General features: G+C 39.9%; 1 protein-coding gene across 1 annotated transcript in view; it reads left to right on the forward strand.

Annotated features, from left to right (window-relative positions):
• The window catches only part of FCHO2 (FCH and mu domain containing endocytic adaptor 2), a 151,072-nt gene continuing 138,641 nt past the window's right edge, over positions 1-12,431 (forward strand). The window contains 1 exon segment of the mRNA XM_061188950.1: positions 1-116. Within this exon segment, the coding sequence (XP_061044933.1) occupies positions 1-116 (116 nt within the window).

Here is a 12,431-nt window from a genome sequence, read left to right on the forward strand (position 1 = left end):
ATGAATGGCCCCATGAACAGAGCAGTGTGCTCCCCAGCTGGAGCCCGGGTGGAAAGGCAGACACCTCAGTCAGTTAGCCAAGTTTCTCCAGAGATCTCTGAGAGCCAGTCACCCTGGTTAGTCAAACCATCATGGGGGACAGTGAGCTTGTAGGAAAACCACTGGTCGTAGGAGGAGAATCAACCTCTGAGATATAAGAGGAAGTGACTTCTGGGACTTCCCTGGTGGCGCAGTGGTTAAGAATCCGCCTGCCAATGCAGGGGACATGGGTTCAAGCCCTGGCCCATGAAGATCCCACATGCCGCGGAGCAACTAAGTGTGTGTGCCACATCTACTGAGCCTGCGCTCTAGAGCCCGCGTGCCACAACTACTGAGCCCACGTGCCTAGAGCCCGTGCTCCCTAACAAGAAGCCACCGCAATGAGAAGCCCGCGCACCACAATGAAGAGTAGCCCCCGCTCGCCACGACTAGAGAAAGCCCGCGTGCAGCAACGAAGACCCAACGCAGCCAAATTAAATAAACAAATAAATAAATTTTAAAAAAAGAAAAAAAGAGGAAGTGACTTCTAATGAAAACAAGTGAAGCCATGAAATAGAAGGACTTCTGCTTTGCCTCTCCTTCTCCAATTCTCACTGAAATGGCAAAGAAATAGAAAAATAAATTCAAAGAAGGACAGCAAAACCAAAAAGTGTGCTTCCAGCAGATCAATATAGCAAGAAATTTTCAAAAAGAATAAAAGAAATGAGATTGATTGACAGAAAAATCTAGCAGAGCAGAAGAAACTAAAACATTTACAGGTAACAGGGTACTCGAGCAGTTAACAAAAGAGAAAAACAGTTGAGCCAGACCCCTAAAACTCCACCAACTCGCCAACTCCTGGAGTTGTTGCCACAGCAGCTGGCTCTGTGGTATGGACTCAGATGAGAGCCACGGGTACAGTTTTCTGAAGTAGTTATTTATCACTCCCTCCACCCCAGAGCTGGTTGTTAAACATTTACCAACATACCACTGCTCCAGAGCAAGCTAAGATTAGAGGGAAAGGACAATGCCTGGAGGGTCAGGGAACCCATGCTAAGAAGAGAAGTTTACCTACATAGTCTCCCTGTCCTTCCACAATCCCATGAGGCAGATTCCTATAATTAAAACATGCATTCACTGCCAGATAAACAGGAGTTCTCACTTGAAGTGAGGAAATGCATTCCAACTATGAATAAAGTTTAGTCTAGACTTGCACCTACAAATAGGAATAGAAAACTAAGAACCAGTAAACCTTTTCGGGGGAATCAACAGCATGAAAAAGAGCACCAAATTCAACATACGGAACTAGCTCATGCTAAAAAATATAGAGTTAATGGAAACAGATTAAAAATAGTTAATATCCTCAGAGTTACCTGAAAGCATATTGCATTCAAAAAAGAGACAGTTCCTATGAAACACAATCAGAATTTATGGAAATTTAAAAATATAATTGCTAAACCCAAAAGTTGATCTGAATATGCCATTGAGTTAGAAAACTGAGTTGAAAGATTCTTTGAAAATGGTATTCCAGAAAGAAAGAAAGAAAGAAAGGAAGGAAGGAAGGAAGGAAGGAAGGAAGGAAGGAAGGAAGGAAGGAAGGAAGGAAGGAAGAAAGAAAGAGAGAAAGAAAGAAAGAAAGAAAGAGAGAAAGAAAGAAAGAAAGAAAGAAAGAAAGAAAGAAAGAAAGAAAGAAAGAAAGAAAGAAAAAGAAAGAAAGAAAGAAAGAAAGAAAGAAAGGAAAGAAGGAAGGAAGGAAGGGGAGAAGGAAGGAAGGGGAGAAGGAAGGAAGGAAGGAAGGAAGGAGGGAGAGAAGGAAGGAAGGAAGTAGGGAAGGAAGGAAGAAGAAAGAAAAGTAGTATTAAGAGACATAGAGGATAGATATAACTTAAACTGTAGGTATAGGACTGTGAGAATAAAAGGGAGGAAATTATCAAAGAAATAAGGAAAGAACATTTCCTAGAACTAAAGAGGGACTTGGACTGAAAGGGCCTATTAAATGCCAGGCAGAGTTAATGCAAAATTATCTTCTAAAGGTATCCAGGTATTAATATGACAAAAGTTGGGGTTTTGCTGCCTCTTCTTTTAGAAACCACCTATAAGTAACAGAGGAGTGAGAAACAGTAATGCCAACTCCATATCTAGTGAAATGAGAAGGCATCTGAAGCTAAAATAGGAAGAAGGATTGCCAAAAGTGGCAAGGGTCAAACAGAGACACAGGGAAGAATGGAGCCCAGAGCTGCAAATCTGAGAAAAAGACAGCAGAACCCATGACCCTAAAGTAAAGTGCATAGGACTTCCCTGGTGGCGCAGTGGTTAAGAATCCACCTGCCAATGCAGGGGACATGGGTTTGAGCCCTGGTCCAGGAAGATCCCACATGCCGTGGAGCAACTAAGCCCGTGCACCACAACTACTGAGCCCGCGCTCCACAGCAAGAGAAGACACCGCAATGAGAAGCCCGCGCACCGCAATGAAGAGTAGCCCCCGCTCGCTACAACTAGAGAAAGCCTGCGCACAGCAACGAAGACCCAACTGAGCCAAATACAAATAATAAATAAATAAATAAATTTATGAAAAAAATAATAAAGTGCATAGCTTAAGGTAAAAATCAATAATCCCTCTGTTGCAACTATGAAATGAAGTTCTGGTGGTGGGAACTTCTCTGGACTCAGCTTAGTACCGAGAAAAAGCTGAGGAAGTGGATTTGAGCAAGAAATATCACAGACTAATCATATTTTTCAGGAAGCAGTCTATTGTTGAGGGAGGAGAGTGAGGGAGAAAGATGCATTGTGACATCCCTTTGGTGCTGACCTCAAGTAGGCTGCAGAGAGGAAAAACCTAAAGGGACTGACTCACACACATAACCCTGTGTTATGAGGGGAGTTTCTACTGATCTTGAATGCAGTCCTGGCCTCTCTCCCACAAAACTCCAGTAAATAAGTAGTCTGGGGGGAACTTAACTTATTTAAAGTTGAATAAGTAAATTAAAAAAAAAAAAAAAAAAACTACCATACGAGCTATAAAAAGAGATAAGAAAGAATGAGGGTGGAAAAACCAGGCAAAACAAATGGCAGATGAAGAATTCTCACCATGGAGCAGGAAAAAATTGAGACCAAACAAATTGCCATGAATTAAGTTTTAAAAAGTTATCTCTATAAAATTCATCTGCATAAAACAAGAGCACAAAGCAGAAATATGTGAGTTCAGGGAAGATAAGATAAAAACATGAAGACACATTTTTCTTCACGTTGATGAAACATGAGACAGCAGGGCCCAGGGAGAAGTGAAAAGAAGGGACTTTCCTGGTGGTGCAATGGTTAAGAATCCGCCTTCCAATGCAGGGGACATGGGTTGGATCCCTGGTCGGGGAACTAAGTTTCCACATGCCACAGGGCAACTAAGCCCATGCGCTCTAGAGCCGGCGCACCACAGCTAGAGGGCCCACACGCTGCAACAAAAGATCCCGTGTGCCACAACTAAGACCTGACGCAGCCAAATAAATAAATATTTAAAAAAAAAAAAAAAGTGAAAAGAAAATTAAAATTTCAGATGTTGCTACAAGGATATATTGTACAACACAGGGTATATAGCCAATATTTTATAATAACTATTAAAAATGTTCAGATTGAGCATGACACTGGAAGCAGCACAAAGGAGAATAGGCATTGCTGGAAACACAGTGAGGTAGGCACACAGAGGACAGGATTTTACAAAATGAAAAATTGTAAAAGTTTTAAAAAGAGAAAAAGATAATTTTGGAAGACAAGGAAAGAAAAATCTATTTATGCATGATTAGTGTCTTTCAGTCTAAACACTGAAATAAGATATTTAAGATATCGTTCAAGTAAATATTAAGAAATATTTAGGATGTAATTCAAAATAGTATTCCAGAAATAAAAGACTTATACCAACTGATTGAAGAAACACATCATATCATTGGCAATATCTGCTTGCCAAATACCAAAATCTGTTCTCCCCTTTTTTCAAAGAGCTGGGCATATGGCTCAGCCATATGTGTGGGGAAGAGTTGTCTTGTGATCTGGAATACCTGTAGTAGACTGTTACCCTAGGAAGAAATAAACTTCTATTTTGTTAGGACCATTTCTTTTGGGATCTATCATAATAGTTTAGCCTATCCTAACAGGGTGACAGAAAAAAATGGATGTGCTGCATCTATAACAAGATACATTGTAATAAATTTATTTGACTTCAAAGAAAAATAACCTTTTGAACAGACAGGTTGAGAAAAATGATGTAAAAAAGGGAAAAACAATTTAGGCTAGCTTCAGACTTCTCCACAGGATATTTACTGCTAGGAGACAGTAGAAAAATCCTATAAAATCAAGGCAATAAAGTGTGATCGACAGACACTAGTCAAATAGTCATTGAAGCAAAGAAGGCAACAGGAAAACATTTTATTTTTGTCTTGTTTCAAGTATACATATACTAGTATCCTTGGTAGTGACATTTGTGTTTTTTCCTCCCAAGCATCCAATACATTTCAGTATCTTTGTTTGCTGCCTTATTTCTCACCTCTGGTTCCATTTTTAAACATCTGGGTAAAATGATTCTGATTCTTTTCTTCCCTTTTAGTGTTTAAGTTTCTTTATCTATTTTTAAATAGTACATTCACATGGAACAAAATTCAAAAAGTGCAGAAGTCAGTCTCTTTATTCACGTTACCTAGTTCCCATCTTCAAAAGCAACCATGATTGATTCTTGGCCTTTTGGCTAAGGTCATGTGCAAAGACAATCATGGTTACCAGTTTCTTACATAGCCTTCCCAAGATAGGGTAAGTACACACAAAAAATACACATACAATTACTTAGATTATATATATATTATATGTATAAAATGTTTGCATATATAAGTGAAATGCGTGTGTATATATACATATGTTTATACATATACACAAACACACACATACATAGTTTTCTTCTTTTTATGCAAACAGAAATATACCATGCACTCTGTCCTATACCTTGCTTTTTTCTGCTTACTAATATATCTTGAATGCTGTGCAGTGACGTGCTGGTAAATGTCTCACCACCAGCTGTCTTGCCCTTCTGTAACTTCATCTCCATGTAGCAGCTAGGATAGTCCTTCTAAACATTTGGTTGTGGTCCCCCTCTGCTGGAAGCCCTCTGATGGCTTCTCGCCACCATTAGAGCAACACTGAAGTTCTTCTGTGTCTACAAGACCCTAGCTCATCTGGCCCCTGACTCCCTCCTCATTTCCTACAACTCTTACCCACTTGCTCTGCTCAAACCGCACCAAACTCCTTGCTGTTCTTTGCACTTGCTTTTCCTTCTGCCTGATAGGTTCTTTCTCCAGACATCACAGGAGATTCTCCTTCATTCCATTCACCTCCTCACATCGGTCTCCTCTGAAAACGTTCTCCCTGAAATAGCACCTCTCATTACTCCCTAGTCCTCTTAATAATATTAATAACTTACATTGATTGTATTTACTATATCCCAGGCATATCTCTGTTTTCCATATTTTAAATCATTTAATCCTTACAACAACCCTTTGAGGTAGGTGCTATTATTATTCCCTCTTTACAGGTATACATTGTACATTCCCTCTTTACAGATGGACAGGTGTAAATTGCATCACACAAATGATTGTGTAACTTCCCTAAGGTCACAGAGCTCATAAGTATCAGAGCCAGGTTTAAAACCCAGTTTAAATCCAGTGTCATATACTATATAGTCCTATAGTCTCTTATCTGCTGTTTTTAAATACAATATTACACTGCCTTTGCCCAGATTTATTTTTTAATATAGCACTTATCACAATACTGTATATCTAATTACATATATTAGACATTATACTATATATCTACTTCTTTATGATATTTTATTTTTGCCTATTAATCCTACTGAGCTGTAAGATTTCTGAGGGCAGACTTTACCTATTTTCTTCACTACCATATGTCACACATCCAAAACAGTGTCTACACACAATACACAAAACACAATTATTCAATGACTGAATGGGTATATATATATATATATATATATATATATATATATACACATATATGTATCTACAGATAAACTGAAAAGTAGGAGGGGATGTATTTTTAAGAGTGAAGAAAGAAGGATGAGTACCCCCCAAACACCAACACAAACACATACACCTGCAAACAAACAAAAAAAAAGAAAAACAAGAAATGCTACAAAGGGGACTTCCCTGGGGGCACAGTGGTTAAGAATCCGCCTGCCAACGCAGGGGACACAGGTTCGAGCCCTCGTCCGGGAAGATCCCACATACCGTGGAGCAACTAAGCCTGTGCGCCACAACTACTGAGCCCGAGTGCCACAACTGCTGAAGCCCACGTGCCTAGAGCCCGTGCTCCGCAACAAGAGAAGCCACCAGAATAAGAAGCCGCGCACCACAACGAAGAGTAGCCTCGCTCACCGCAACTAGAGAAAGCCCGCGCACAGCAACGAAGACCCGATGCAGCCAAAAATAAATAAATAAATTTATAAAAAAAAAAAAGAAAGAAATGCTACAAAGAACAGTTTATAGCTTTTTGTGACAAGATATAAACTAATTCATCTAAAGGATGTATCAGTGAATATGGAGGAAAAAAGAAATATAAGTGAGTTTATACAGAAGGTAATGATTTAGCAACTTTCTTTTGCTGGAGAAGATATATTTGAAGATAGCTTTGAATAAAGGAAAGAAGTGGTTTTAGCTGGCATGTAGGAAGTGAGAAGAAAAAGATAACATATTTTTCTGGACCTAAATTTTTTTTAAAAACCCTAATCGATGACAGTTTTTTCTTGAAGCACTCTTTTAAAAAGTATATCAAGGCAGATATCCAGTGGAGTTGCAAGGCTAGAAACAAAATTTCATTTAATCACCTTTGGATCTGGTCAGTTTGGCCTAGTCCGGTTGCCTCCCTGAAAATCGTTCGTTGGAATTTAGTGGTCTTTCTTTTTTTTAATAGATTAATTTAATTTATTTATTTATTTATTTTTGGCTGCATTGGGTCTTCCTTGCTGCGCACGGGCTTTCTCTAGTTGCGGCGAGCGGGGGCTACTCTTCGTTGCGGTGCGCGGGCTTCCCATTGCGGTGGCTTCTCTTGTTGCAGAGCCCGGGCTCTAGGAGCGCGGGCTTCAGTAGTTGTGGCGCACGGGCTTAGTTGCTCCGCGGCATGTGGGATCTTCCCAGACCAGGGCTCAAACCCGTGTCCCCTGCATTGGCAGACGGATTCTTAACCATTGTGCCACCAGGGAAGCCCTAGTGGTCTTTCTTAAAGATTTGATAGAGAACATTGCAGTCATGTCTACAGGATGATCTGGTTGTCTGTTTCCTTCTGCCTGTAAAAAGGGACTGTTTTAATACAATGACCAGATGTCCTGTTTAGGGTGGGACAGGTCTAGATTTTGATAGAATCTGAGTTCTTGGACAATTATATTTCTTGCATGTTTCAGAACTGATGGTGAGAAGAGAAAAAACTTTTTAAAATAATATGTATGTAAACAAATTCGCTTGAAATTTTTATGGGATCCTTATTAGTTAGCGTTCATATTCATTTAGAGCACCTGGGTTAGAGCGACGATAACCAAAGAAGGGACTTCTTTATCGAATGAATGTGATGCAGACTATGAATGAACACCAGACTATGAATGAAAAAAAAAACCAAAACAAAAAAACCATAAATAAAAGCCCTGGGTGGATGAGTTTAACTTTCACCCTTGACCACTCATCTTCTTTTGACCTCTTCTTTTGCTTGTGGCCTCATTTACCTTCCTGCATAACACCTTGTTCATGCCGCTGTTAACAGTACTGTAGTTTACCAATGTTAATAAGTTTACCACAAGTTAACAGTAATTTACCACTTACTAGTTCTGTGACCTTGGCAACTTACTTAATCTCATCGAGTGTATTTTCTCATCTGTAAAATCGGGATAATAATAGTAGTGACCTCATAAGGTTGATGTGAGGATTCAGTGAGATAATACATGAAAGGTGCTTTTATCATGCAGAACTAAAATTGCACATGCAGTTATAATTATTTTTTCCAACTAATTGATCAAGATCCTATTAGAGTTATTAACTGGAAATCCAGAAGCACTCTCTTGACGTTCTGATTTTGCTCTGGCCCCATGTCCTTTCCTCTACTCAAGGACCACATTTCTATAATTATCTCCCCACTCCCTTCTCTTTGGCTCATTCCCTCTGACACTCAAGCATGACTTAATACTGCCCATTTAATGCTCCTTCCCTTTCATTCCTTGTTCCCTTCAATATCTGCCTATTTCACTGCTCCCTTTCACAGCAAAGCTGCTTGAACAAGTTGTCTATATTTGCTGTCATTACTTCCTCTTCTCTTTTCAACCCACTCCTATCAGGTTTATTTCTCCACCACTTCAAAGAATCAACACTTGCCAAGGCTGCCTCCATTCTGCTAAATGCAATGGCATTTCTCATATTTGTCCATTGACCAGTTCTTAAAACATTCTCTTGGCTTCAATGCCTTCCTTTTTTCCTGGTGTTTCTTCTATTTTGCTACTCATTTTTAATCTCCAATGCTGGCTCATCCACTTCTCCTGACGTATAAGTGTAGAAGTGCCCCAGAATTTTTGGTTCAACTCAATTGTCTCTCTCCTGAGCACTCTCTCTCTCTCTCTCCCCCTTCGATGAATTTCATTGTCTCATCTATACATGGTGATGACCCTCAAATTTATGACTTCAATCCAACATCTGTCTTTAGCTCCCAAATCATGTATCCAATTGCCTGATAGCCATTTCCACTTGGATTTCCAATAGGCATATTAAACCTAACATGTCCAAAACAGAACCCTGAATCCTCCTCCCTTTCTCCAAACCAGCTGTTTTCCGTACCTTTTCCATCTCTGAGGCACCATTATACACCTAGTTGCTCAAGCACAACTCCTAGGACCATCCTTGATTTCTTTCTTCCTTTCATACCCCACATCTGATCCATTAGCAAATTCTGTCAGCTTTACATTCAAAATAGATCTTGAGCCTGATCACTTCTTACCACTGCCACTGCTGTCACCTAGTCCCTGCCACCATCTTCTCTTGCCAGGGCTATAATATCTGTTTTTTTAAGTGGCTGCCCAGTTCCTGCCCCCACCCCCAAAGCCCTTTGCACAGAGGGGTCAATGTGATCTTTTAAGACATAAATCAGATCATATCTCTGTTGCTTTAAAACCCTCCATTGGCTTCCTTGGACTGAGACCAATACAACCAGCTTCTCTATCCTTGACACAACTCTGCCTTCCTCTCTGACGTCATCTCTGATCTTCTCCCAATTTATCACTGCCTTCCAACTACACTGCTCTCCTTTCCGTGTATTTTAACAAAACAAACTCACTGCTAACTCTGGGGCTCTGCACTGTCTGATCCTTCAACGTGGACCTCTCTGCAGATGTTTGCCTGGCTGGTCCTTTGGTTCATTCAGGTCTCTGCTCAAATGTCACTTCCTCAGAGAGGCTACTCTCTGTAAAGAAGTCCCTTCTCCCCACCACAATCTATCCCAATTATACTTCATAGCATGTATCACCATCCAAAAGGATCTCACTTATTTACATACTTGTGGTCTCTCTTCCCACACTAAGTAAGTGCCGCAAGAGCAGCAAAGTTATTTGTTTCATTCACTATTATATCCCCAGTATTTAGAAGAGGGCCTATCTTAATATAGGTGTTCAATAAATGTTTGTTACATAAATGGATGGACAGGGCTCCCTCCTTCTCCTCGTTTGACCAAGAAACTCAGGGACTATGCTTCTTACTGGTATACTGTGTTGTTGCTGAAATCTGGTGATACCCAGTGTGCAGAAGGTGCTGGTCCAGTGGTGGCTGAGATCTCTGTTCAGGCTTCAATGAGTCTTCAAGGGAGACCAAGCCCACTCCTCCATTCTTAGCTCAACCAAAGGTGCCTCTTTTCTTGGGTTCCTATGGCTACAGTTCCTATTCTAGTCTCTATTCTTCCAGTTGCCATACACAGCCACCTCCTAGGGGGCTAGCTTGTCCCAGAAGCACTGAGTTTCAGAATGTGCTCTGGACTCCACTACCCCCATGAACCCCAAACCAGCTAATGGAGAAAAACCTCTATGAATCCAGACAATTTCCTGTCAGTTTCTTTGAAAAAGAAAGAAAGAAAGAGAGAAAGAGAGAAAGAGAGAAAGAAAGAAAGGAAGGAAGGAAGGAAGAAAGAAAGGAAGGAAGGAAGGAAAGAAGAAAGAAAGGGGAAAGAAAGGAAGAAAGAAGAGAGAAAAAGGAAAAAAGAAAAAAAGAGAAAAAGCACTAACTGAATTTGAATTCCTCTGAACAAAGTGATTTGCTTATTTATTCATTTAATAAATGTTTATTGATTGCCATTGATATACCAGGCACTCTTCTGGGCACATTATTTTGTAATGGTCATCATCTCTATTGTCTTCATCATGAGTCCATATTGCATTGTGAATTTCTTAAGAGAAGAAATACTCTTTTCATTGTATTAGATGCTCAATAATTGTCTATTGCCTGAATAAATAAAAGAGAGGAGATAGTTAATGAAAGACTTAAGGAAGATTTGCCCCAGTTACATTCATACTCAAGTGAAAACAAAGAGCGATACTCCTTAAATCATATTATGTTATTACATTAAAATAAATTTTAAATGTTTAATAATTGTCATAATCTTAATAACACATAAACATTTTCCATGTTTTCTTTTGATTTTTGTCCATTTACATGCATATTTTTCACATATTTATATCTTTAATCTATTTTCTATGTTATCTTCTATATTTCCACTTAATATTAATGACAAACATTTTTGTATGTTTTTACCTTACCATCCATCACCTTCCTGTCTGTATGATAATCATTTCTCTTTCCTTATTTTTCAAACCGCTGTTGGGTTCCCTGTGGTCACCAGCTCTATAAGCCTATCAGGTATTTTGTGCCAAGACAGCAGGTAAGAGAGTTCCTGGGAAAGTACACCTCATTGTGAAGGAAGAGATGATGTCACATCAAGGAACAGGCAGTCAATCCCAGGTGCACTCAGGAGAGAGGAAAGGTGTGCCTAACAAGCTGCTTGAACTGAGAAGAGTGTGTGGAGGGTGATATTTAGCCCCATTCTGCAGTTTGATTAACATGTTTCTACTTCCTGGCCCTCGTAGAGCAGCCTGTCTGGATACCATCTGACAAGCTTTTGGTTTTCTTTGTGTTTTGCATAAAGCTTTTGCTTTCAATATGCTGCTATTGAGTAGGGGAAAATGAGAGAACACCAGATTTCAGGGATCTGCCTGTTTCTCTTCTGTCTTTTAATGGAGCTTAGCTTTTTTGCCACTTATTATCAAGTACAAGATCAGTACAGAGAAAGGCTACTGAATCTGACACAGGATGCTGCTCCTTGAAGAAATTAGCAGGAAATAAGAGAGGTTTTTTATAGGAGCTTCCCTTCTGCCACTCTCATCTTGGAAACAAGTGGAAATTCATTTGCAAAATTATATTGAAAATAAATGAGAAAAATGTGTTTACTTTATAGTCAACACTTCTGGAATAGAACTAGTTTTAAATGATGTAATGAAGAAATAGCTCTTGTAATTAAATGTTGATTAATATGCTGTGAGCTGTGAATCCAGGATTGGAAATAGGAGATCCAACTAAGGAATGAAAAGGAGGAAGTTCTCTGGGTGCCTTGCCCTCAAATCTTAGAGATATTTTGTAAACTGGAGAATTGAGATTTAGGTTATTTTGTGTTAATTTCTCCTCTTTTATTTGCTACCACTTATCAAGTTATGTTTTAACAGTCTAAATATGCTTTGAACTGTTAAAAAAAGAAAATTCAACTGAGTAAACTTAAAGATCTAATTGGCTTTATTCAAAGATTCATGAATTCAGCATCCCATCTAACAAGAGTGCTCTCAGGAGCTATACCAAATGGAAGGCTTTTATAGGCAGAAGGAGGGTGGGACAAAGAAGTTAAAAGACTAGATTATTTCACACAAGGTCACTTTCCATTAGGGGAAGGTATGGGGTCTCAGGCAGATTACCTCACTAGTGCTGATCAGGAAATTCCAGACTGATTGGTTTAAAATTCCACTCCTGTGGGTGCTGAAACTGCAATTAGGTTAGGTATTGAGTCCTGGTGGGGCTTAGCATAAGGGACCCTACTTTGGGGCCTGTTGTTTCTTTTTAAAAATTCCCCTCTTGGGGGCTTCCCTGGTGGCGCAGCGGTTAAGAATCTGCCTGCCAATGCAGGGAACACGGGTTCGAGCCATGGGCTGGGAAGATCCCACATGCCGCAGAGCAACTAGGCCCGTGAGCCACAACTACTGAGCCTGTGCGTCTGGAGCTCGTGCTCCGCAACAAGAGAGGCCGTGATAGTGAGAGGCCCGCGCACCACGATGAAGAGTGGCCCCCGCTTGCCGCAACTAG

This window comes from Eubalaena glacialis, chromosome 4, assembly GCF_028564815.1.
Source record: "Eubalaena glacialis isolate mEubGla1 chromosome 4, mEubGla1.1.hap2.+ XY, whole genome shotgun sequence".
NCBI classification, from domain to species: domain Eukaryota; kingdom Metazoa; phylum Chordata; class Mammalia; order Artiodactyla; family Balaenidae; genus Eubalaena; species Eubalaena glacialis.